This window comes from Doryrhamphus excisus, chromosome 8 (assembly GCF_030265055.1).
Source record: "Doryrhamphus excisus isolate RoL2022-K1 chromosome 8, RoL_Dexc_1.0, whole genome shotgun sequence".
Taxonomy (NCBI): Eukaryota; Metazoa; Chordata; class Actinopteri; order Syngnathiformes; family Syngnathidae; genus Doryrhamphus; species Doryrhamphus excisus.
Genome location: NC_080473.1, coordinates 8,030,127 through 8,055,189, shown reverse-complemented (window position 1 = coordinate 8,055,189; position 25,063 = coordinate 8,030,127). Strand labels below are relative to the sequence as shown.

At 38.6% G+C, this 25,063-nt stretch overlaps 2 protein-coding genes across 6 annotated transcripts; both read right to left on the bottom strand.

Annotated features, from left to right (window-relative positions):
• Window positions 1-30: 30 nt before the first annotated feature.
• Window positions 31-11,128, bottom strand: inpp5ka (inositol polyphosphate-5-phosphatase Ka). Of its 5 annotated transcripts, none has more exons than XM_058080453.1 (14): window positions 11,034-11,128; window positions 10,629-10,692; window positions 8,624-8,728; window positions 8,099-8,207; window positions 7,903-8,019; window positions 6,938-7,113; window positions 6,442-6,553; window positions 6,211-6,320; window positions 6,053-6,079; window positions 4,034-4,265; window positions 3,237-3,374; window positions 2,490-2,573; window positions 2,306-2,410; window positions 31-685 (listed from the first exon to the last, which is right to left on the bottom strand). In XM_058080453.1, exons 1-14 carry the CDS (start codon window positions 11,044-11,046, stop codon window positions 614-616), a joined length of 1,464 nt encoding a protein of 487 aa, XP_057936436.1. In that variant the 5' UTR covers window positions 11,047-11,128; the 3' UTR covers window positions 31-613. The 5 variants fall into 5 exon arrangements, with proteins under 5 accessions (XP_057936436.1, XP_057936437.1, XP_057936438.1 ...); XM_058080454.1 differs by having other exon boundaries at window positions 4,034-4,262; XM_058080455.1 differs by having other exon boundaries at window positions 10,629-10,724; window positions 11,034-11,105.
• A 1,021-nt stretch (window positions 11,129-12,149) lies between these two features.
• On the bottom strand, window positions 12,150-24,592 carry LOC131134971 (phosphatidylinositol transfer protein alpha isoform-like). Its single transcript, XM_058080723.1, has 12 exons — window positions 24,405-24,592; window positions 21,142-21,172; window positions 16,970-17,115; window positions 15,914-16,005; window positions 15,234-15,241; window positions 15,033-15,107; window positions 14,815-14,898; window positions 14,651-14,728; window positions 14,457-14,567; window positions 13,171-13,293; window positions 12,532-12,580; window positions 12,150-12,437 (listed from the first exon to the last, which is right to left on the bottom strand). Exons 1-11 carry the CDS (start codon window positions 24,419-24,421, stop codon window positions 12,536-12,538), a joined length of 810 nt encoding a protein of 269 aa, XP_057936706.1. The 5' UTR covers window positions 24,422-24,592; the 3' UTR covers window positions 12,150-12,437; window positions 12,532-12,535.
• Between the last annotated feature and the right edge of the window lie 471 nt (window positions 24,593-25,063).

Genomic DNA, 25,063 nt, shown 5'->3' with positions numbered 1-25,063 from the left:
GTATTTCCAATAAAGACTTAATATTCAAAATGACTTTTAGGTGCTATTTTATTTAACCTGCCAAGACAGCAAGCTAAAAAAAAAAAGAGCTGAAGTTGTTTGAGAATTGGTCAAACATAAACGTGTTTTCAAGTCCGCCAGGAACAGATGGAATTTTCAATGAATTAGATTGGCTGAGAGGAAAAGAAAAAACAACAACAGCAGTTCATCCACAACACTGGGTTTACATATTCTACACTCGCTAAACAATTAAAATGCATAAAAAGGGTTAAAAGAAGATTACAGCATTGGCAATACAGTACATCATGGACACTTAAGGTGCTAATACTGCAGGATGTTTGTGACGATACTGTGACAAGAAAAAGGGATTTTTCAAAATGAAAATGAAGGTGAATGTGCCGTTATCATTCATAAAATCTGCCGTCTTATCATCGACTCCAGCATTCTAGAACTGACCTCATCAAGCAACATGCTGAAGTAGATTCCTAGCCTCTCAAAGCACGAGGGTGCTGCCTCGAACACACTGCAAGCTTTCAGCAAAGGTATGATGAAAAGGCAACATAGTACAAGCGCTGGTTGTGGAAAACCAGGTGTCAATCTGTCAGTGGATGCTTCAGTCCTGAATCTTGTCCGTTGCTCCAGTTTGATGCAAACCCTCTTCAATTGCCACCTTGGATGCATGGACCTAGAAAAGAGAGCAATATGACTTACACCAGTTGTCCTTTTTAAATTTTTTTACATTTTGTTTTTGACCTTTTTCTCTTATGCATGACATTATTATTATCATTATTATTAATATCCATTCATTCATTTTCTACCGCTTATCCTCACGAGGGTCACGGGGGGTGCTGGAGCCTATCTCAGCTGTCTTCGGGCGAGAGGCGGGGTACACCCTGGACTGGTGGCCAGCCAATCACAGGGCACATATAGACAAACAACCATTCACACTCACATTCATACCTATGGACAATTTGGAGTCGCCAATTAACCTAGCATGTTTTTTTGAAAGGAAAAAAAGGAAGCAGAAGTCCCCGGAAAAAAAACTGTGCATGCGTGGGAGAACATGCAAACTCCACATAAAGATGGCCGAGGGTGGAATTGAACTCGGGTCTCCTAGCTGTGAGACCTGCACGCTAACCACTCACTTATCGTGCAGCCCATTTAGCCGTTTTTATGCTTGAAAATGCTTCATTTAGGCCAAAAAATATGTGAGATTGCATTTTCTATACTAATGACCATTTCAACCACAAAATAGCATGTTTTTATTGATATATTTTATTTTATTAATATTATATTTATATAAAAAATTAGATTTATATATTATATATAATATTTATTCATTCATTCATTCATTTTCTACCGCTTTTTCCTCACAAGGGTCGCGGGGGTGCTGGAGCCTATCCCAGCTGTCTTCGGGCGAGAGGCGGGGTACACCCTGGACTGATTGCCAGCCAATCACAGGGCACATATAGACAAACAACCATTCACACTCACATTCATACCTATGGACAATTTGGAGTCACCAATTAACCTAGCATGTTTTTGGAATGTGGGGGGAAACTGGAGTACCCGCAGAAAACCCATTACGATGATGATGATGATTATTATTATTATTACACTTTTCACTATTTGTGCATATAAGACCACAGAAAAACACTGTGTAAACACACGCATGCAGCCTCACTAGCATGCTCTGCTAAACTAAGCTAATCTTCCTAGATTTTTGACAGTGTTTCAGGTTGACGTTTGACATGTTTACATCGGGAGGGGGCGCACTAGGGTTTGTGACGAGATTCTGCCATGATTGAGTGGTCCGCCGGGGAAACACTACCCCACACAAATGTTCCTTCTCTTCACGATTTCGCAAGAGTCCGTGTTCAATCATAGATTTCGCTTATATCGGAAAGTCATTATTGCGAAATAGGGTGCTGGAAGAGAGAGGAGGGGATCCACACCAACAACCTCTTCCATCGTTTGTCATCTCATGTCTGTTTGTTAACATTCTGACAATTTTTGCGACATTTCTTCTTTCGTTACCAAAATGGAATTTTGGACTTCCCATCCATTCAGCCACAAGGTCGCCACTTCTGTATTCCGTGAGTTCTAGACTAGTTTGTTATACGCAATTATGGATAATAACCCAAACCGAGGCAACAATTTTCATTAAAACTGAGTATTAAGAAACTAAAATTTGGTACTATTAATGTCATTTTTTAAAAAAGGGAGGGTAAACCTCAACAAAATCAGCAATGAATCAAATAATTACTTCCCCCACGTATGTATGCTACATAACATTCACACTCACCTTGAATGGTTGGCTGATTCCAATAATGCACTGCCAAGTGTTACAGTAGTAGCCCAGCACACACTCTCCTCCCCGAACTGGGATCTCCTCTTTACTCATGTACACCTACGTACAAACGCAGGGTCACCAAGAATTACTCCCCGATATGCCACTTACCCCGCCCACGCCATTCACCCTTTGCTACCTTGGTGACTTCTTCATCGATGGCCACTTCGTCATCTTTGACCCACGTGTATGTGATGTAGTCTGACACGCTGGTGAATCCAACCTGAAACATTAACATATTCAAGACCTCATAACAATATTAACTCATTCGCTACCAAAGACATGCTGTATTTATACGTTCTTTTTGCACGAGAGGCAAAAAGAGGTTCTAAAGAACAGAAAGAGGTAGAAACAAATGTTTTTTCTGATGAAAGATGAGTCTAATTTTGATATACACCATGTTTATATAGCCCTTCAACTCTGAACTTGAATTCTGTGTGCCTTCAAAAATCAGTCCAAATCATCAAAAATGGCCGTTACTGCAAGGGATGTCTTTTGCAAGATGGCTGGGATTGAATGAGTTAAATATGAATGGTTAGCGCGCAGACCTCACAGTTCGGAGACCCGAGTTCAATCCCACCCTCTGCCATCTCTGTGTGCAGTTTGCATGTTCTCCCCGTGCATGAGTGGGTTTTCTCCGGGTACTCCGGTTTCCTCCCACATTCCAAAAACATGCTAGTTTAATTGGTGACTCCAAATTGTCCATAGGTATGAATGAGAGTGTGAATGGTTGTTTGTCTATATGTGCCCTGTGATTGGCTGGCGACCAGTCCAGGGTGTACCCCGCCTCTCGCCCGAAGACAGCTGGGATAGCCTCCAGCACCCCCCACAACCCTCGTGAGGATAAGCAATAGAAAATGAATGAATGAATGCTTGTAAAGCCGACCTTATAAAGTCCAATCCAGTCCCACGAACTGGAAGGGAATGACTGCAGCGGCCTGTAGAGAAGCATGGCGTCAATGTCAGCACTCCATTCGCCCTCAGGCAGCAGATGCACCGCAGGAGTCGTGTACATCTTCTTCAGCTGAAGGGAAAGCGTGAAGCAGACTCAGCTAAACAAATGCCATTTTTAAAGTACATGTAACACATATTGTAATTATGACTACATAAGTACTCATAACCTTTCCAACAGAGGTTGGCAAAATGCGGACCGTGGGATGCCTGTCTTAATTTGGCCCACCGGGCATTTCCAAATTCCTTTTTTTAAACATTTAACATTGAAACTGTAGCCGGAAGGGGACTGTATGTCGATATCAGGTGTGGGCAAACTACCGCCCGGGGGCCACATCCAGCCCACCAAGTGTTTGAATACGGCCCACCTGTTATTTTTTTTAAGTATTTAATTTAAACTTAACTTTGAGCCAACCTTTTGATGCTTTAAGTAGCTGTTTTATCAATTTTGTTATTTATGTGGTCTGCTGTTTACAAAGCACATATAGCAGATTGCATGGCACTTTTCCAGATACAATAATTCTAGGTGGACTGCTACATGTAAAATATATAGTCTGCCCCCCCATCAATTTTGTTAAAGCAGTGCGGCCCGCGAGTCAAAAAGTTTGCCCACCCCTGGTCTATATTAATATGATGCAGTTATAAACAACTGAAGTGAACTAGATAAAACTGAGCATAAACATCCACATACTTTGCCTGTGAAACTGTGAAAGTGAAAAGTAAGTCAGTCACCTTCAGTGTAAAGATACCAGTGACGGGTTTGTGGTCGCTGATGCTGTACTCCATGTGGCTGGTGTACAAGTCCTGGTCGAGCTCTAAAAGCTTTTCTTCGGGTTCTTCTAGCTCCTTGACATGATCCGTGTCTGGTATGTCGCCGCATTCGTCTTGCTTGTCAGAAGGCAGTGCTTTGGGTCTGAGGCGCCACAGAATTCGGTCCGTCCAGGCCGGTTTGCGCTTTTTACTGCTGGTTGGTGATCATGGGAGATAGAGATCAGAGAGGATGAGGGTTTCATTCGATTTAAATAAAGTTTTCATCAAATGTGAGTACAAGGAATGGTAGGATGATGATGTGTTTAGTACTACAAGTTAATACAGCCCAATAAAGCACATTGCTTCCCAGGCATCATAAGCTTGGTTTACATACACTCCAGGGACCTCGCTGCTATGTAACAAAAAACACAATAGGCCACAGGAACCTTTTAGTTCCAGGTACTATAATTACCCAGAAGTAAAAGTTCCTGAAAATTTGCATGCCTCCGTCTGTTATCGTCCAGCCAAACAGTACCAAAACAAAGAATGGATAGTGGTTCTTTTAGAGTTGGTACACCATAGACAAAGTCCGGCCAAGGAATCCTTTTATTGTCTTTGTTATTTTTGTGTATGGGTTGTTTATTTGTTGACAGAACGCACACAGAATAGAATAACTCTTATGGCAATCAAGAAGGCGTGAAAAACAATTGAATTCAAGAAATCAACAAAAAATGTAAAAGTAGGCATATTACATAATAAATATATGGTTGTTTGTATGAATACTATCAGGTAGGTAGGTAGGTAGGTAGATACTTTATTCATCCCCATGGGGAAATTTGCATGTTCCAGCATACTTCATAGAAGTAGAATATCTTTAAAAAAAAACACGTTATGATTAAAAGACACAGTAAACCGACTTTAGGATGCAGTAAGTACTTAAATACACAGCCAAATTGAAAAAAAATAGACTTATCAAAGCATATTGGGATTTTCTTTCCATTTTTGCCACTCATTTATACAACAGCAATTAGGACACTAAAAAAAGCAATAACCGTCCAGTTCAAACCGTGTTCACACAAAGCTGCAAAAAGTGCCTCAAGACCATGTAGTTTGCATGCAGGGCTATTGCCACGAGCATGCAAACCTAATTACTTGTCGCCCCAGTCTTACACAAAAGCATATATTTTTTCTCTACTCGGCATATACTAGTATATTTGCATCAGTTTTTAATGTAACATACGAGCACGCATGTGCATGCCTTCGCTTTACAAGCACCAAGTGCAGATGAGCAACTAAATGAGAAAGTCAGTGCATTCACATGCACACTTCGGATGACTGCCACTGAATGGTTGTTTTATATGTCTATATGTGCCCTGCGGTTACCCAACTGAAGTCAGCTGGGATAGGCTCCAGCACAGCCCCATGACCCTAATGACGATAAGAAGTATACAAAATGGATGGATTACTGCCACAGTTCATTCTCCCATGGTAACGCAACGCGCTATTTCTGACAGCCCTACTTAATATATAATCTGTTATTGTGGGAGTTGGCACGAGGCTGCTTTTAAGATGATGACACAGCCTTCAAACTACATAAGCTACATAAGAGTCTTGAACGGTGCACATCGCCCAAGTAAAAACAGACTAATGATAAATAACTTACACCACGATTGTGCCTTTGCGTCGTCACAGGATGTTGACAATGAAGACTAGGGTTTCACTTCACACACCCTTCCGTGCAACAGAGTGGTAAGCAGCAAGACATTATACGTACTTGGGAAGTTAGTTCTGCTTTTGTCATTTCTATGTTAGTTAAAAGGTGAGAATACTCATACAGTAAATCTGCCATTGTAACTACCCTATGTTATGTTATGTACAGTTATATATGTTAAGATGTGATGTTAAAAGCAGCATTTACATCCACACCAAAGTACAGTTGACTGTGTTATAGAAGGGGTGTACTTTTGCTAGTGTGGAAATAAATGTGTTATGAACGCTTACGTAAAGGCAAACCATGTCCGGTAGAGCCTGTAAGCATCAAAAGAGGAGCAGGTCAAATATACGCATTAATATTGTAATAATGTGAGTATTCTGTTTTCTTTTTGTGACTCAAAGTAGCTGATGTTGTATCTGTTGCAACACAAATACAAAAAGGTTACCTGCTGTCATATGTGTCGGTGTTTAGGTCAAATTTGTACGTGGGTTGGAAGTCTAGAGGGCCTTCCTCAAACTCTTGGAGCAGCTTCTCCTTTTTCTTCATCATGATCAGCTGAGAACGACATCACACAAGCAATCCATGAGCTTCTACGCATACGTTCATTAATCAGCCATGATGAATAGTACCCATGTTGGTCAAGCCACTGGCCTATGGATAAAAGTCTGTGTCAAACCTGGTCTTTGCTCCACAGCAAGCTGTAGTTTTTATTGTTGATGCACGTTCGGACAAAGTGCATGCCGTGGTCCTCAATTCGAAAGTTGAGATCTCCAAACCAGAATACCAACCTTGACAAAAAAGCAAATAAAGACAAGATCAATTTCTAAAATTTTCTTGGCGTGTTTTGATGATGCCAACCACAGAAGAGCACGAGTGCTGGTATATACATCTCTGTCCAGGCTGCTAAATACAATACTGAATGGCTAAACACACAGCAAAATAGGTCATAGAGCAGCACCATAGGGTAGTTGTTAGCACGACTGTTCTCAGGGTACTCCAGCTTCCCCAAAACATGCACCTAACGTTAACGTTAGGCTAACTGAAGACTCCAAATCAATCATTTATGCACCTGACTTGAGCGTGACAATCCTTCACTGTTAAGATTTGCTCGGTGCAAGAGTACAAGTGTTTTGTCTTCTGTGGGTTGGACCGTATTTAGTCTAAGCACTCACCTGTGGTCAAGAATTCTCTGAGCCTTATCACAGTTGAAAATCTGCTGAGCGGTGATAGACTCAAACTCAACCACTCGCTCGGTGACATTATTCATGTGAGCGGCCAAGTGACAGTTGAGGAAACAGAGCATGTGGCCGTAGAAAGACAGACGAATGGATACACCTCCTTTGTTACCCTAAGAGACACAGAGGATCACATCATTTCATGTCATTGTTTTAGTTGCCCTCTTTGTTCTTTTTTCATATCGTGTTTTTTTCTGATTGTATTTTCGCTCTGTTTCTGGCCTGGAGTTTTGAATACTGTGTGCACCTGCTGAGACACACTGCGGAAGCAAAACATCTCTTATTATTTAACTCATTATGTCTCCCAAGGGAATGTGCGGCAAAGAAAAGGAAAGGCATCACCATGAAAGTGAAAATTAATATCCTAAAAAGCTCACCAAGTCTGGCTGCTCAACTGTCGCAACCATTATAAAGATAAAGATATTGAATGCTAATGAATGGGGCGGCACGGGGATTGAGTGTTTAGCGCGCAGACCTCACAGCTAGGAGACCAGGGTTCAATTCCACCCTCGGCCATCTATGTGGAGTTTGCATGTTCTCCCCGTGCCCTCCAAAAACATGCTAGGTTAATTGTCGACTCCAAATTGTCCATAGGTATGAATGTGAGTGTGAATGGTTGTTTGTCTACATGTGCCCTGTGATTGGCTGGCCACCAGTCCAGGGTGTACCCCGCCTCTTGCCCGAAGACAGCTGGGATAGGCTCCAGCACCCCCCGCGACCCTCGTGAGGATAAGCGGTAGAAAATGAATGAATGAATGCTAATGAATGTTAGAGGGGTCATGGATTCCGTGCGCTGTTACATAGAGTTCTGGGAGTTGTCCTATTTATATCTAGTGTCTTGCTGGGGAGGCTCGCCTCACACTTTGAAAACTTTTGATGTACTTGACTTTGTTTGTCTTTACCCAATAGCCAAAGACGCCAGTGCGTGTGTATGTGGACTGGATGTCCCGGATGAACGGGAGGTGCTCCAGTTTGGTGAAGAAGAGCAACAGGAGACCCTGCATTCTGATAGAGGACACCTGAAACACAAATATATGCACATAAACAATACATAGAGATTATGTATGACAAAGTACAGCTCAACAAAAACGGCTGTACCTTAACATAATTCAATGGCGCTAAGGTGGTCATAAGAAAATGGCTCCAGGGGTCATCAAACACAACATCTGACAGGAATCTCACAGGTCCAGAGTACACCTCCTGCAGACTTGCATAAACACAGTTTTGATTTCATTGCTGTTATTCTCCAAACTATGTATCTTCGATGAGCAAAATAATGGAAATTAATACTTGTAGCAATTTGGAAGTTGTTTTTTTTTTTAAATACTGTTAACTGTTTGTGTGTCTCCAATTTTGCAATAGTCATCCCTCGTTAATCGCAGTTCACCGGTTCCACACCACACATGATAACCCAATTTCCACAAAGTAAGATTCCTTATTAATAAATTGAATATTTAAATAGTTGGAGCATAGAAAACATAACCTTCAAAATGCAGTTTTCAACATTATTTGAGCCTTGTAGACATGAAATAACACCCCTATAGTCACCTTTACACTAATAAAATAACAATACAATACAATAATAAAACTCTGTAAAATACAACTCCACCTTACACCACCTACCCAAAGACATAGATGTCTGGAAGCTTTGGAGACTCCAAATGGAGAAGTGAGCTCATGTCAGCAGGAGGATCAGCTGTGGCCACATTCCACGTCACCAAGTGTAGCCTGGAGGCAATATTGAGGAAGAAAAAGTATATATCCATCCGGCCTAAAAAGGAACCCTGAAAACTCCACGGTGGCATTAAAAGAAATCCATTAAGCGAGTAAAAATACTTTTTACACAGTGTCCAGTCATACGGTATGTGTACATCCACACACCACAACAGTACCACATATTGTACTATGGTACTCACTAGGGGTGAGTGGATGGATATTTCTCTTTCCAAATCTTGTGTTGTTCATATTGTCACATTCAGGAAATAAGTCCTTAATTACTATAGTACTGTATTAGTTACTATATATACCTACGTACATCTTCACAACGCTATCCCTCAACAGTCCACGGTACTTGCAGGAACTGCCAAACTCTACGGTGTAGTCATCGATTTCCCGCAACTATTTTTCAAGCATAGTACTCATTTGACCGCACTGCAAGTGTAACAATGAGAACATGCTTCGATGCGGATTCTGTAGTATTTGGTAAGCCAACAAGCACTCTATGTGGAAATGACAGACACACAAATCCCACACATCTGTGTCTGAAAGCTACTTAATTGGAAAGAAAGAAGTAAATAAGCACGTTGAGGTTTAGCAGCTTCCATAAAGTCAAAGTACAATACAATGCGACAACATAATTAGGGAACTGGCTCCTATGTCTACAGCGATGTTTGCCAAAAACTTTGTTTAAGCTCATTGCAAAATGCTGAATGGAAAATTAGTCCTTTTTATTACATTGCGTTAACATTTAAAGTTCAAATCCCTCAGTAAGCCGTTGATCCGCTGCTGAGGTTGTTAGGGCTGTTCCAAAAACATGAACAGTCCAGAATTTTTTTGGGGGGGGAGAAACACAAAAATCCATTAAAAAGGTTATAATAATATGTAGTAGAGTGACTGAAAGAAGTATTTGATCTCTGAACCTACGGTTGTGTTCAAAATTATTCACCCCCCCTCCCCACTGTAATAATGTGTTTTACCAAATTTGCTATTTATTTTTATTTAGCTTGTTCATAATCAGATCCAAGAATGACTTGTAAATTTGACAAATGAAACTTAAATCACTAACAAATGTCCTTTCTGTGTTTACCACTTCGACAAAATAATTAAACCCCTTGGTCACATACATCCGTGGTATTTAGTAAAACACCAGTTGGTAATAATAACGTCCTTCAGACATGACACAAAGTTTCTTGCAGCAATCGTAGCCCACTCATCATGGGCAAAGACGTCTAGTTCACTGACGTTTTGGGGCTTACGTGCTGCAACAGCCTTCTTCAAGTCCCACCACAGATTCTCTACTGGATTTAAGTCAGGCTATTGCGATGGCCACTCCAAAATCTCCCAACCCTTCATCTGCAACCAAGCTTTGGTAGATTTGCAGGTCTAATGTCTCAGTTTTGTAACTGACTGCATGACATTTGCACCCAAGATCTCTTGAATTGAGTGAACTGAATTCATGGTACCTTGTAAACACTCAAGATTTCCTGTACCTGAAGAAGCAAAACGAATAATGTTTGTTTTCAATTTTCTAAAACCCTTTCCAGATAGCAGTTGCATTTGTTAAATGACACTATAAACTACATTTTCAAGTGATTTACGTCTAAGGCTGTGTAAATTAAACAGACATCCTTGTTATTATTAATTATTGAGGGTGGGGGGGCGCAAAATATATCTAGAATCCATACAATGATAAGCGACGTGCAGCAGTTATTCATCCGCTGAGCGAGTCAAGATAGAAATTACATTTTAACTACGAAATGACGTAAACCGAGGGCCAACTGAATATTTGTGGATATCAACCCACATTTGGTTACATTCTGTTTGATATCAGCGTTCATCGAACTTCACACCGAAGACAAAATGTGCTATATTAGGGTTGTTGATAAGACCTTTTAAGGACGTTTCTTACCTAAAGTTGTCTCCTTCGCTGTCTCCGCTGTTCAAATCATCATTTCCCGCCATCCTTTCAGTACCTGGAAGTTATCGTTCACGCAACAAATGGAAGCTGAAGAAAGGTAAACAAGCAATATCTCCGGGGCTGACAACTCACTGAGCAATTTCAATACGATTAAAGGACCAAGTTTGCCATTTCAACAACAGTTTAAGAAGCGTTCAGAGTTGATAATTGAATGAATAGTAGCTTTGTTTGGACGAGTAGGCTACAAACATGAAACGTAGTACTACTTAGTAATATCTACAAGGTCCGACATGAAATGCGACGTTAGCTAGCTTGAAAAAACAACAGCCGTCACACAAAAACCGTACCACGCAATTGAAACGATTGATATTGTACATATTTGGTGTGTTATGATACCTGATATGATCATATGATGGTTGTTTTCATAGCTTGAACCGCAGCTGTGCAGCCATCGACTTATTGATGTTGACGGTACCGCCCCGGAAAAGGTATTGATTTCCTTCAAAATAAAAGCCCCGAAAGGCGTTCATTTCATTACAGGCTATTATTTCGTCGTTTGTTTTTTTTACTGTACGTCCCATGTACTGGAAGCACTCACACGTTTCTATTTTTAATGGGTTAATTTACGCAGATTACGTCAGAAATTAATGTGAAAGACATGGTGAGAAATAGTATAGTGGTGAAGTGCAAAAACAAATGTCCAACTGCAACACCTTTACATTGTATGACGCATATTTATAGTATTGTAATGACGTAATATTGACGCAGGGTGCCTGTTTTAACCAACAAAAGCTCCTGTTTATAGGACAAGTAGAAATATTTGAAAATAGAATTGAGGGTCCAAAGAGGCTCTTACTCTGAAAATGTGAAGTTTTACTGTATTGCTTTTCGCAGGGCTGTCCAAAGGGCAGCCGGTTTTTTATTGGCTTAGATTGTATTTTTTAAAGGGAGAAAATTCTGTTGTCTTTTTTGCATGTCACATCATCAAAAATACACAAAATGAAATGTTTCAGTTTTTACATTAAACTTTATTATTAAAAGGTGGACAAAATACAAACCTGTTAACATTATATCATATGAGTGTGTACTTATATGTTAATGGTTGTGTGTGGAATTACTTTAACGGGACAGCAAATTTACATTCTATCAAAGTTATGTCCCATGAAAGGAAAAGATATGATAAAATGTAGTAGTATATATATGTATATGTATTATTCCTAGCAGAGCAGATCATTGGCCAATGGCTGCCATGATGGGAGCGAGAGTTCATGAGCAGCCATTGGCTAATGAACTGCTCTGCTGGGCATAATACATTATGAGAAGAAGTTAAAATAGTTGCCGTTTTTTTTTTACTTCTATATTTCTTAGGTACACATGAGTGTTAAGTTGCTGTGTGATGATTTTTTTATATTGTCTTATATTGTCAATATAAAGTATTCATGTGGTGTATTTCATCACGTAATTTGTTCAATGTGAGGAAATACGAACAAAAGAATGACAAAGATCAGAACAAATGAACAAAAGCTATATTTAATGTACAGAACCCCGCTTATTACATTAAAATGCATGTCATTTTATTTAATACAGAGATAGAATCTGTTTATGTCAGTACAATATAACCAGTGTTGCAGCTGGATCGTTACCTGCATCATCACCCTTTTATACAAGCCAGTCAATAAACAGCTGCTTTACCATTTTGAATTATACGGTCATATTAGGGAACAGCAGTATTTGGTGGGGGCGTCAGGTTTGTCTTGGTCCAGTGTGTAAGGAATGGAGTCAGACTCAGTGCACCAAAAACTGTAAAAGAAAAATAACTAATTAAAAACCAAAAACAACATGAACATTTGTGATTGTGATGCACTTGAAAAGTGTAAAAAAAAAAGTACTTTACCCACTCATTCATCAGCAGCCATGCCTTTAACTTCATCACGCAACCTCATCTGTAGAAAGATAGAACATGTGAATAAAAGTGTCTGATTTCTGGTTCTTAAATGTGGGCGTATTGATCCGAAAGTCTTCAGAATCGATACAGTCAAAATTGGATCGATACCAGCGTGATGAGATGGCTACATTTTCAGATCTCTTCTTTTTTTTGTTAAACTGTGTATTATTATATAGATTATAATCATGATAAACAAATTACGGGCAAAATCATTTAATCCAGTGAATTTATGAAACTGAATTATCACCGTTTTGTGACCAACCTTTTTTTATTTTTTAATATATGATGTCATGCTAAGAATGTAATTGAATAATCACAAAAGTCAACAGGAAAGTGAAAGTAAAAATGGCAAATTTTCTCTGGCATTCAATTAACAGTAAAAGGATATTGCTGGTCCAGCTGCATGAAAACACACCAACATGCCGGAGTAGAACAGAGAAATTATGAGAAAGAACACCTAAATAACCCTGATAATAATAATAATAAGTAATTAAATCATCCTGAAGGCTGTAAGATGCACAGTATTAAAGCAGTTGTTTTTGGGCACTGTTGTAGTAACTAGTGGAGAGTTTTCTTCTGTTCACTCACCTCATCCAGTTCTTTCTTTGTCTCGTCCTCCATCCGTCTGATGTCATCCATGGAGAGATCAAACCATTTATCAATCCAGCAGAACAGCTGCCTGTGGAAGTGGGTGAAAATGCGCCTTTCCATCTGCACAAAAGGGAAATAGGATGGTCATACGATAGGGACACACACACACACGTACACATACGTATATACAGTAGATCCCTGCTTTTTGAGGCTTCAGCGCAAAACTACGAGTAACTGATACATGCATAAACATTTTTTGACCCAAATCCTCCTGCTAGCTTGACTTTTGACGTTAACCTCCGATGTCAGATCAGCATTTGCAAAAAAATGACTGACAGAGCCCGCCCCTACTCTCTTCAAATGCTGTTCACTCGCGACACACTGCAGGTTTAGACCCTAAGTATGCCATATAAACCTATTAAACACATTCAAAATGTATAGGCATTCACCACTAATGAATGATAATGTAATGTGATCAAATGAATTGGTGACGCAAAAGTACGTAAGACGTCAACCAAAAATTATATTTTCTGGACTATATGTTGCTCCAGAGTAGAAGTCGCACAAGGCCAAAAATGCATAATCAGGTAGAAAAAAAACATACCTTATTTATTGTTTATATATATATATATACACACACATACACACATATATATATACTTTTTTATATATATACTTTTGTTGCATAGGTTGGCTGTTCCTGCGACTTATACTCCAGAGCGACTTATAAATGGGAATATATATATATATATATATAGTAATGGGGAAAATATTTTTAAATAAATATTAATATATATATTTTTTTTAAATATATATATATATATATTTTATTGTTTATTTATTTTTTTCCCCTCCCATTTATAAGTCGCTCTGGAGTATAAATCGCAGGAACAGCCAACCTATGCAAAAAATATATATATATATTTTATATATTTTTATATATATATATATATATATATATATATATATATATATATATATATATATATATATATATATATATATATATATATATATATATATATATATATATAAATATATTGATATATATATAAATAAATACAATTTTATAGAGTATAAGTCGCAGGAACAGCCAACCTATGCAACAAAAGTGCGACTGAAGTGCGGTATTATTAGGTAGGTATTATTACCTTAATAACTTATGGTGAATGAAATGTGTTGTGGGCAAAAATGTACCTAAAATTTGCAGTAAAGGTTTAACGTTCCAAACGTACAAGGATCAACTGTACATCTCCACGCAGCTGCCATCTGGAAATATATACCTTGTGAATTAAGTTCTCTAGCTTGCTCTGCAGTCCCCACCACTGGAGGTCTACTGAGACTAGCTTGTAGGCACACATGTGTGGACAGCTTGGGTTGTTGACAAGTTCTTTCTGCAAACACACATGCAATAAATACAAACCACATCCATAATATTGCCTGAATGCAATCTTTTATGAATGGTTCAAATGTATACCTTCCAGTCAGGTCCTAGAGGCCCTCTGCCTGTCTTCTCTGACCTAAAGATGGCTGGATCCTGGTCTTCTTTGTAGTCCTTAAGAGTGACTGCAGTGAATGTTTACTCTCGACTCAAAGTGGAAGGTAGATAAAATCGGTATAGCAATGTTATTTTTCTCCTACCTTTGCATTTACACAACTCCTGTCAGCAATGTCAATGTCCACAACGGCAGTTTTGTCCCATAGTTTTTTATCTATTCCGTGTACCTGCCGCAAGACGTTTAAAGCAAACCATTAGGTCACGTCATTTGCTCGCAAAACACAATCTAACCAAGCCGCCATTGCATTACAGTACCACTGACAGGTAAAGGGATTGGTTAGAGCTATGTCACATGACTTACATTGTCCTGTTCTCCCATGTCGGGCTTGTGCCACGTCTCAATCTGAATCATGAACTTGTCTTTCATGTATGCATTCTAGGAAACATAGGAAAAGATCCGTCACATTTCATACCTCAAGGATACCGGATACAGAGCAAAGAAATTAAATACACGATTTCATTTTGTCATCATGTCAACTCATTTTAGAAAACTGTTACTTACACTAAGAACTTGATGGCAGAAGGGCCGCAGGTCAGGGATAGATAGGAAAAACAGTCAAGAGTTAATAAAGTTTTCATTTATAAATAACTATTTCATGCACTTGACAGACGATGACGGTCAGGCCACGTGAGGAAAATCAAAAAGGAATAATGATGACATAAAATAAAGAATATTTGTTCATTTAACTGAATTATAAATTACATGGATGTTCTGCATGTAAAAACACTTAACAACAAGGAGCATGGAGGAGTGTAGCGTGCAGAAGGTTATGCATTGGAAACATAATTTAATGCATGCACAGACACAGTATAATTCCCCATATGAAATTGTAAATTGTTCATGGTGTTATTTTTGGAAATAAATTGTTATTTTGATGTAAAACAACCCTTTTTTTAAAATTGTTTCTTGTAGTATAGATATTTGAGCTGTCGCATGCACGCGTGTGCGTACATCCGGTTTAGTTGCAAATGTGAAATTGTAAATAGTTCATGGTGTCATATTTGTAAATAAATTGTTATTTTGATGTAAAACGACCTTTTGTTGTTTGTGTTGTGGTGTAGTTTATGTATTTCCGCTTTTACTGAAGTTATGCATGAAATGTATAGAGAGTATATTAAAAAGGACATTCATGCCATGCAAGGCTATTACGTGTGGCATTCTATTACTTCAGGAATACTCACCGGTTTTGCAGTAGGGATATGCATTCCAGGCCTTCTCGTGAATCTCAAGAGCACCCTTTGGAGCCATCAGACGGACGAAAGCTGGAACTTTACTGCGGAGACAAAGGCACACTTCAATATATATATGTAGTAGGCGTGGAAGGTGCTCAAGTCTAGTTTGGTAATGGTTTTATTTCATTTGAACATGCATTAGATTACAATTGAATGCATCACATAATCAGTTCACAGTTCCACATGTCCAAAAGGAGTAGGAAGAAGACTTTTAAGAAGCTCTACCAGGGAAATGCCGACATTATGATCAGCTTTGGAAGGAAGGGTAAACAAAAAAACACGTACTTAGAACACTCTTACTTTCAGGTCTTTCAGGAAGTTCTCTTTATGTACTGGTATCAGAATAACACATACACACTAAAAGTATACAAGCCGCAAGGTATGCTGGGTAACATTTTGCGAGCGACATTTCCCCAAAGGCTACACATGCAGATTTTAGTTGAAAAACTTCTCAACATCCAAACCAGTTGAGAACCACCACACCAGACGACCTGCAAGATGCATTCAAGGACACTTGGAACGTCACAACAACGTCTTTAATATACTGAAGGAGAAGGAAGAAGCTTATTAAATCCTACCCCTCCATCTGGTACTTTTACAATCAGTAACTGTTACATTTGTTCACTTCCTGCTTTCCTAATATAATTGAATTGTTGTTGCTTTTTTTAATTTTTTGTCACATACCGAAGTACTATGTGATATGACGATACAATGACATAATGGGTACCATAGTAAGTGTCAATATAGTGATATATATAGCACATCATGACTGGTTCAAGACTATTCGTCCTTGTATTTAGCAAACATCAACTGCTTAAACCCTTTTCTGTGACACTGCACTTCCAGTACATGGAATGATTTAGCTACTGACACGTTTCCTCTACTAAATCCTTACTTTTCCCAGCATCTGGATGTTCTTGTGTATGTAGGTTTGTGAGTATGCAGTGTACGTACAGTTTAATAAATAAATGGTAAGTATGAATCTCCGGGTAGTCAAGTGCATACCTCTGCAGATGGTAGATCTTGTGGGTATACTGTCCCTTCTCGCCCTCTTTTTCATAGGGCTCATTTTGCAACACCTCAACGCCCTCTCCTCCACCCGTCTCGCTCTTGCTGGCCTCTGCTACTGCATACAGTTGGCCCACTTGATACTGAAAGAACAAGAAAAGAAGGGGTTGTTTTTGCACATGACGGCAGTGCCCACAGGGGGGTTGACTTGGCTCTGAATTCCTCAATTTTTAATCCGATTAAGCGTTTTAGTAAAAAAAGAAAAATCATGCAAAATAACTGTAAGGTAAAAGGCAAAAATCAACTTCAAAAGGTCAGACACTATATACTGTATTTTGATAAATACTCCAATAAATTAATTAAATACTTCATTTTGGAAAGCAAAGCGCCAGTAATAACTAAGCCACATAGTATACATAAAAAAATTATGGTTTCATTGAATTGCTGTATTTTATTTTATTGCTGTACTGCAGGGGTCTTCAATTAAAATGCAGTACGGTCCATGTATGCAAACTTATCAAAAATAAATTTGTCACATAAATAATAAAATGTACAAAGAATTTCATCAATAATAAATAATTGAATAAGTGTCAATTTAAAATTTTCCTCTGTCAATGTTTCAGATTTTCTTGTTACTGTTGTAACTGACAATATGATGCCCATTTAACAACAATGGTGATCAATGAAGCAGCCAATAAAACCCCTGTAATTGTGTTTTACTGATGCTTTTTCGCTGGTTTTCTGGTGTGGCCTCAAAATACACCTTATGCTTGATGATGCTGCAGGCAGCAGCAGAATGTGTCACAGGAAAAATAACAGTGACAACCAGCAGAGGGCGCTCTATTGTCTACTTCTCAGAGGCTTCACAAAATGAATTCAAAAAATCTAATTGATAATCTGAAGATGGAAAAAATAAAAACAAAGTCAAATAAAAAAGATGGACAGTGAAAAACATAATATAAACAATATAATAACATAAATTTATTGTTTATTATAACATGTATTTTCTGCATCCTTGAGTTGACATAAAAATCCAAAATACATAAAAAAAAAAGATCCCTGTTAATTTTGTTACTAAAATGCCCATTTCAACAACAATTCAAAATATAATTAGAAAATAAATAATAGTGAATGAAAAAAACACCATAAAGATCAAGATGGCAACCAAAGATTGTGGTTCAAAACCATCCTACCATTACTTAAATATTTATTGCAATGACTGTTTGTTAACAGACATCAATGTAAATTTATATATTTTTAAATAGAAATATTATTATTAATTATTATTATTATTATTATTATTATTATTATTTCTCTCCTACAACTTCCTAAAGTCCAAACTAAATGTTGCAGAAATCGCCTCATAGAGCATCTGGCTGCCATGCATTGTGATCAACATGTACCCCTTACGTGTTCCTCAATGGATATGTAGTAAATATGTGGTAAATATTGGGACAAATTGGTGAGAAAACACATTTTGTCAAATTTTAACTGGGACAAATCATCTTGAATTTTGGAGAGCCCTCCGTGTCACCATGAGCTGGAACATCGGAATGCGACTTTCCATGTATAACCGGTGCGTTTCCTTTCAGGACTAAACAGACGTGAAACAAGCCTTTGTGAGATTTCAGGGTTAGAAGTTAACGCTCAACTGCAAACAATAAACAGGCCGAACTTGAAAGAAGACGGTAAATTGACGTGTTGAGGCAGGATCTCACGCTGTACTTTTTGATGGTCTGAACTAGAAGTAGTATTTCCTTTTAGGAAGCAGCATCTCCAAAAGGTAACAAGTAAATAAATATCACCTTTCTGCAAGACTTTTTATACAAAGCTTGTTTCTCTGTGCCTCTTTGTCATACAGGCTTGCACACATTTAAAAAAAACAAAGCCACTTCTTCTCAGAGCTGCTGTGACGCAGTCTCCACTGGTCTGGTTTAGGTAGATTGGCTAAAATGACAAAAAAACTCTCCAAACCAGAACAAAAAAATCTCAGGACTAAGTAAGGAGCAGCTCCACCGTTCTTGTTAATCACTTCAAAAATTGGTTCGGTCATGCTTGATGCGAGTGTTTCCAGGAGCCTATTGGAAACTTTGCTCCAAGTGGTGAAGATGGCTTCATGAAGGGCATCAACTGTCTGGAACTGATGGCCATTTTTATAAACTTCCCTTGCCATCCATCCCTAAATGTTCTCTATGGGATTTAAACAGGGGAACATGAAGGATGGTGCAAAAGAGTGATGTTATTCTCCCTTAAGAAGTACTTGGTCAAGCCAGCGTTGTCCTGTTGAAGAACCCAACTGACGAGGACTCTCTGTCATGAGGGATGCTAGCCGCAACGTCTGCACCGAATACCGTTTGACGACCCTGCACCACATGAAGCTCTAGTGTTCCACTGAATGGAAAAGCACCCCAGATCATGATGGACCCCCTTCCACTGTGTCATACCAGTCAAGTTGGAAGCCATCTGGACCGTCATGTTTACAATTTTTCTCATCAGAGAATAAAACTTCCAATGTCCCATGTTTGATGCGCCCTGGCGAAATCGAAACGGGCATTTTTTTGGTCTTGAAGTAGACGAGAGCTTTGAATTTGTTTTTGAAACCCTTTTCCCACAGAAGCTGACTGATTGTTACTGTGCTGCAGTCGGCACCAGTAAGGGCCTTCATTTGGGGCCAGGACCGCCCTGTGTCTTGACGGACAGCCAATCGGATCCTGCGGCTCAGCACAGGTGTCATTTCTTCCAGGGGTCTACCACTTGACCTTTTTGTTTTGTAATGCTCAGGATCTTTTTAAAAAATGTAAAATGACGAACTTAAGGTGGTTTAGAAAATAGCACCGCAAATCATTTGTCTGGACAGGAATGAATCATAAAGGGCCGTAGTTTGTCCATGCTTGGTGTAGAGCAGGGGTCTCAAACACACGAACACTAGTTTGAGGCCCCCGCCTTGATATGAAAGTTTAATGTTAGTGCGGCCCGCACAAGTTTGATATGGATGCTGTATGGTATCATGTACCCAGAAAAAATTATTACGTTTGATTAATGTTCATATTAAAAGGTTAAATAACTCTTAATAGTTATCCTCCCTATCCGTGTGGAAGTGGTAAGTTTTTGGCTATTTAAGTTTAAAGGAAATAACTTGAAGGCTACCGTTTAGGTCGCTAGCTCTCTAGTTTGCGAGTTAGCATGTGTCTCAAGACCCTGCAGTTGCGCAATATGTTGTAAATAAAAAGAGTAGAAATGTGACTATAGTCGTGTTTTGTCATGTCTACAGGGCTCTAATAATGCTTTGTTAATTTTAATCTGAAAAAAATAATTTGTTTACCCACCAACTATATGTGGTTTCTTAATTTTTAATTATTTGCCGTTTTATTATTATTATATTTATTTATTACTGATTGATTGATTTTCTTTATTCTTGATCTTATTTTGTGTAGAAAAAAATATGAAGATATTTGAGAACAGTGGAAAGCAAACCAAAGCAAAGTTTATTCATTTTTCTGTTTTTAATAAATGCGTTTTTTGTTGTTTTTTGGAAAACCTGATGCAGCCCAGCCTCGCCCAGACCCTAGCTCCAGTGGCCCCCAGGTAAATTGAGTTTGAGACCCCTGGTGTAGAGGATGTCACATCTTGTTAAATTGTACCTAATGTGCTCCTGTTGCCAGAGTTTGCTGAGACGCTAAGCAACAGAGTGTAAAGTTTTTTGGGGGAAAAAAAAATCAATAAATTTTCCCGAATCTCCAACGACTGTCAATAGAGGAGCTGAGACAGCTCAGTGCTGGTTTCACTGACAGCGTAACAGGAAAATAATGACTTCATTGTTAAATGCTGTACATTAAAAAAATAGAAATCACAAAGAGGGTCACTCAAAGGTCAAAATATGCAAAGATTATAAAAAGGTGTGGCTTAAGAAGAAGAAGGTGTGACATGTGCATATAGTCCTAACATGTCACATTCATCCATTATGAAAATGTGACAACACCCCATTCTTGTGTACACCCAAAGACTAATTTACCAAAACAAAAAGTACTTTTGGGTTGATCTTTTACACGGTAAAAAAAAAATCGTAGATATTTTCCTTGCAAAGAAGAGCACTTCCTTCATTAACAATGTTGATAATGATCATCACAACGTCCAAATGAATAATAGTAAAAGCATAGACAAGTCCTTACCTCTTCTACTGAAATGGGCAGGACGATTCGGCTAGGAGAAAAACAAAAAGCGTGTTATGTTAGAAGACACCAAATGATGAATCAGTAACACAGATGCATATTTTGTCAACAGAAAATAACAAAATAATAAACACTGTATGCAATAAAAAAAGAATATGTTGATATTGTCACATTGTATTATACTGTTGGTTTGTTTGCCGTTTATTCTGATAGGGCAGGGGTCGGGAACCTTTTTGGCTAAGAGAGCCATGAAGACCAGATATTTTAAAATGTGTATCTGTGAGAGCCATATACATTTTTTTAAACATTGAATGCAATAAAATGTGTGCATTTTTATGTAAGACCAACAGTTTTAGATATAATGGGCTCTAATTACGTAGACCAGGCACACTACCCCACGCCAAGGGGGTGTGGCCAGCACACTTTCATGAGCAGCGCAGTGTCTAATAATAAATCAAATACTTGCTGCCATTAATGCAACTTCTGCTGCTGCATGGTTTTGAACCGTATTCAGTACACGTATTTCATTCTTTTGGCCATCTTCGTCAGAAGGCTTGGTTCTGCAGCTTTAGCTATTTGACTAAAGGAGGAAAGTTTACATTTACATGTTGACATCTCAATGACCGAGGTAGACTACCGCATTACCCAGTAATAATCAAGTTTTGGTGTTTGACCTGGAAAATATCATCAAGAAAGATGGATATGGTCGGCCGTATTGCAGTAGAAAATAGATGGACGAATTAAAATGCATAAGAAAGTTGTTGATTTTGAATATTATTTTTAACAGTGATTTCTGTGATGTTTACTTTAAAATGTTAGCAAAATACATTTTTATTGTGGTAAGAAATGCTTGAGAGCCAGATAGTGTCATCAAAAGAGCCCTACCTGGCTCCCGAGCCATAGGTTCCCTACCCCTGTGATAGGGTGAAATTGCTAAATCAATGATTTTGAATAATGGTAATGGTAATAGTTTTATTTCATTTGAACATGCATCGGATTACAATTGAATGCATCACATAATCAGTTCACAGTTCCACATGTCCAAAAGGAGTAGGAAGAAGCAAAGCTTATTAAATCCTACCCCTCCATCTGGTACTTTTACAATCAGTAACTGTTACATTTGTTCACTTCCTGCTTTCCTAACATAGTTTAAGTTTTTTTTTTTGTCACGTACCGAAGTACGAGGTGATATGACCATACAATGACATAATGGGTACCATAGTAAGTGTCAATATAGTGATATATATAGCACATCATGACTGGTTCAAGACTCTTCATCCTTGTATTTAGCAAACATCAACTGCTTGTATTGTTTCTTGAATTGGCTCATCGTTGTGCATTGTTTGAGTTCCTTACTCAATCCATTCCATAGTTTGATTCCACATACTGAAATGCTATGGCTTTTTAACATAGTCCTAGCATATAAGTGTTTCAGATTTAGTTCTTCCCTGAGATCATTTCTCCTCTCTTGTAGAGAAGTACTGGATGACATTTTAGGTAATTGGTTGTTTTTAGCCTTATGTATTTATTTTAACTGGCTTGTGGCGGCCAAGCGTTCATAGCGACGTCGCTTTTTGATCCTTCGATGTCGGCTCTTCCTATCATTGTGAAGCAGAATTCACCAAGCGTTGGATTGTTCACCCACTAATAGGGAACGTGAGCTGGGTTTAGACCGTCGTGAGACAGGTTAGTTTTACCCTACTGATGATGAGTCGTTGCAACAGTAATTCTATAATGTAATATAAACCGTATATATAATAATTTTGCAGTGTCTGAGCGGACAAATGCGGTAATTTCCTGTAAATCTTCATGCAGAAACGTGACCTATAACACACTTTCTCAGAGGGGAAAACGCAGACACCAGCAAGAATGAGCCGGAACATTGATGACTTGGTGCCTTGACAGCGGAAGGCCGCAGTGACTTCAGACAAGAATAATCAAACAAGTGAAATGTGTTTAAAAGGTTGACACTTGTTCTTCTTTGCAGTCACTTATGAGCAAATCATATCCCTGCTTTCTTGTGATGTGAAGAAAGCTCTCTGCTGGCGTGCTGCTAACAGTGAAATGAAAGTATGAACCTCGAGAAGAGGAAGAGGAAATAACTGCCAGGGAACAAAGACGCCCTCGAAACTACGGTACATACAGTACATACATATAATGTGCAATGCTTTTGTGTCATATTTCTCTCCATTCCATGTTCCATGACGCAATATCATTGCGACCTGCGGTTGCCAGTCCACACCCCCTGAATATTTCATGAGTGGCCAATTTTGGATATAAATAATCCAGGGATGTGTTGTTTTGACACGTCTACAGCTAAATATCATTTACAAGTTCTAATAAAGATGACAGACGTTCCTGAGTATAATGATTTAACATGTCGGGAGACTTCCGATGTACTTTGTACTGTCAGGTGACAACTGCTGGTATGACAAGCCAGTTATAAAGCGGTCAATATTTACAAAAAAACGTCAAAACAAATATAAATCTGTGCAATCATTTGTTTCTCACTCTATGTGTGCTAGGTGAGAGAGCAAATTTGTGAAGTATATAATCATGTATCTCATTAATAATTCATTGTTTTTTGGAATAAGCTGAGGGCCATTAAAAAACTATCCCCGGAACCACACTTTGGACACCAAAGTAAATATACAAATATGGCTCGTAAATATACAAATACACACATATATTTTATACACATACACATGTATATAAAGCAGCAGTTTAAAGTTTCAAGACACCTTCTGATTCAAAAGGCATTAAAATCGTCTTCAAATTGGCACTTTAAAAGCTTTATTACACTTCCGCATACGTCATCACGTATGAAATACTACTATGATAATAGTAGTCTTCGTTAAGACCATGTAGAATCAATAGGGTAAATGGAGGACGATGGTCTCGTTTGTTATACGACTTTTAGTCTTGCTGGACTTAAATGTTTCTTTTTTTAATCGTGACAACAACTTTAAATAAAACAAAAAGGGGCTCAACTTTCCATGTCGATTGTTGGTTTGTGTTCTTAAACTTAGATACAAATACTGTACTTCTCAACTAGCCCAAGTAGGCTAAAGTAATGAAGGTAACTGCACCAAGAGTTAAGTCATTGCATATTAAAAACTATCGCTGGCACGAATATTGTAAGATTGAAACAAATGTCGGTTGAAAAGGTTCGTATTGAACTTCACTGCAGCGTTTATCTGCCATTAAAGCCGAGCGGCAATGACCGTCTTTCCCAGCGAAAAAAACAACCCTAAACTACTCACAATTCTTTAATCAGCATGTTGACGCGGTGCCTCCGTCCAAACGAGAGGGCGTAAAGCCGGAGAAGCTTCGTTAAAAGCGTGGAAAAGAGGTGAATTCCTCCTCTTGTGACGCTCGACGTTCTTCCTGAAAGATGCCGCCTGGCAGGCAAGACAGGGCGGAGACTCAATTGGAGTTTCAGGTAACTCCGTGCTGCGTTCAGGTGTCGTGGAAAATTAGCAACTCCGTTTGCATCATCAGGTTGAGTGTTTTTAACCCATTTTAGAATGCTAAAATATGTCCTATATAGCTTTGTGCTTAACTTGACATGAACATTAAGTCCCGAAGTGACATACAGGGAATATTTTGGAGTGGTTGTCACGTGACAGTCATGTGACTATCCCAGGCAGCGTTGCCAGACGTCATATTTGTATGATAATTTCACCCTGAAACAGCAAACCAAAAATCCATAATGTAAAATGACTTCAGGCTATGGCTGTATTAGCAGGTACAGACAAGACATCATGCAATTCGCCTGATGTTGTCCATTGTCAGTTACAGCCACGTAGCGGCGCTGTTCTGCCAGTTGCAGAGTTCCCCCAAACAGAGTGATTTTTGCCATTAAAAGTACTTTTAAATCAATTTAACACTTCTAATGATTTCATGGGGTGTCCAATATTAC

Excerpts from the sequence above, each read along its gene's own strand:
- inpp5ka (XM_058080453.1), bottom strand. Across the intron at positions 8,208-8,623 it reads CCAGACATCTATGTCTTTGG|TCTGCAGGAGGTGTACTCTG; the intron begins GTAGGTGGTGTA and ends TGTTTATGCAAG. Across the intron at positions 2,411-2,489 it reads TCGATGAAGAAGTCACCAAG|GTGTACATGAGTAAAGAGGA; the intron begins GTAGCAAAGGGT and ends GTTTGTACGTAG.
- LOC131134971 (XM_058080723.1), bottom strand. Across the intron at positions 14,899-15,032 it reads ACATGGGAGAACAGGACAAT|GTACACGGAATAGATAAAAA; the intron begins GTAAGTCATGTG and ends GTCTTGCGGCAG. Across the intron at positions 14,729-14,814 it reads GGAGTTGTGTAAATGCAAAG|GACTACAAAGAAGACCAGGA; the intron begins GTAGGAGAAAAA and ends GTCACTCTTAAG.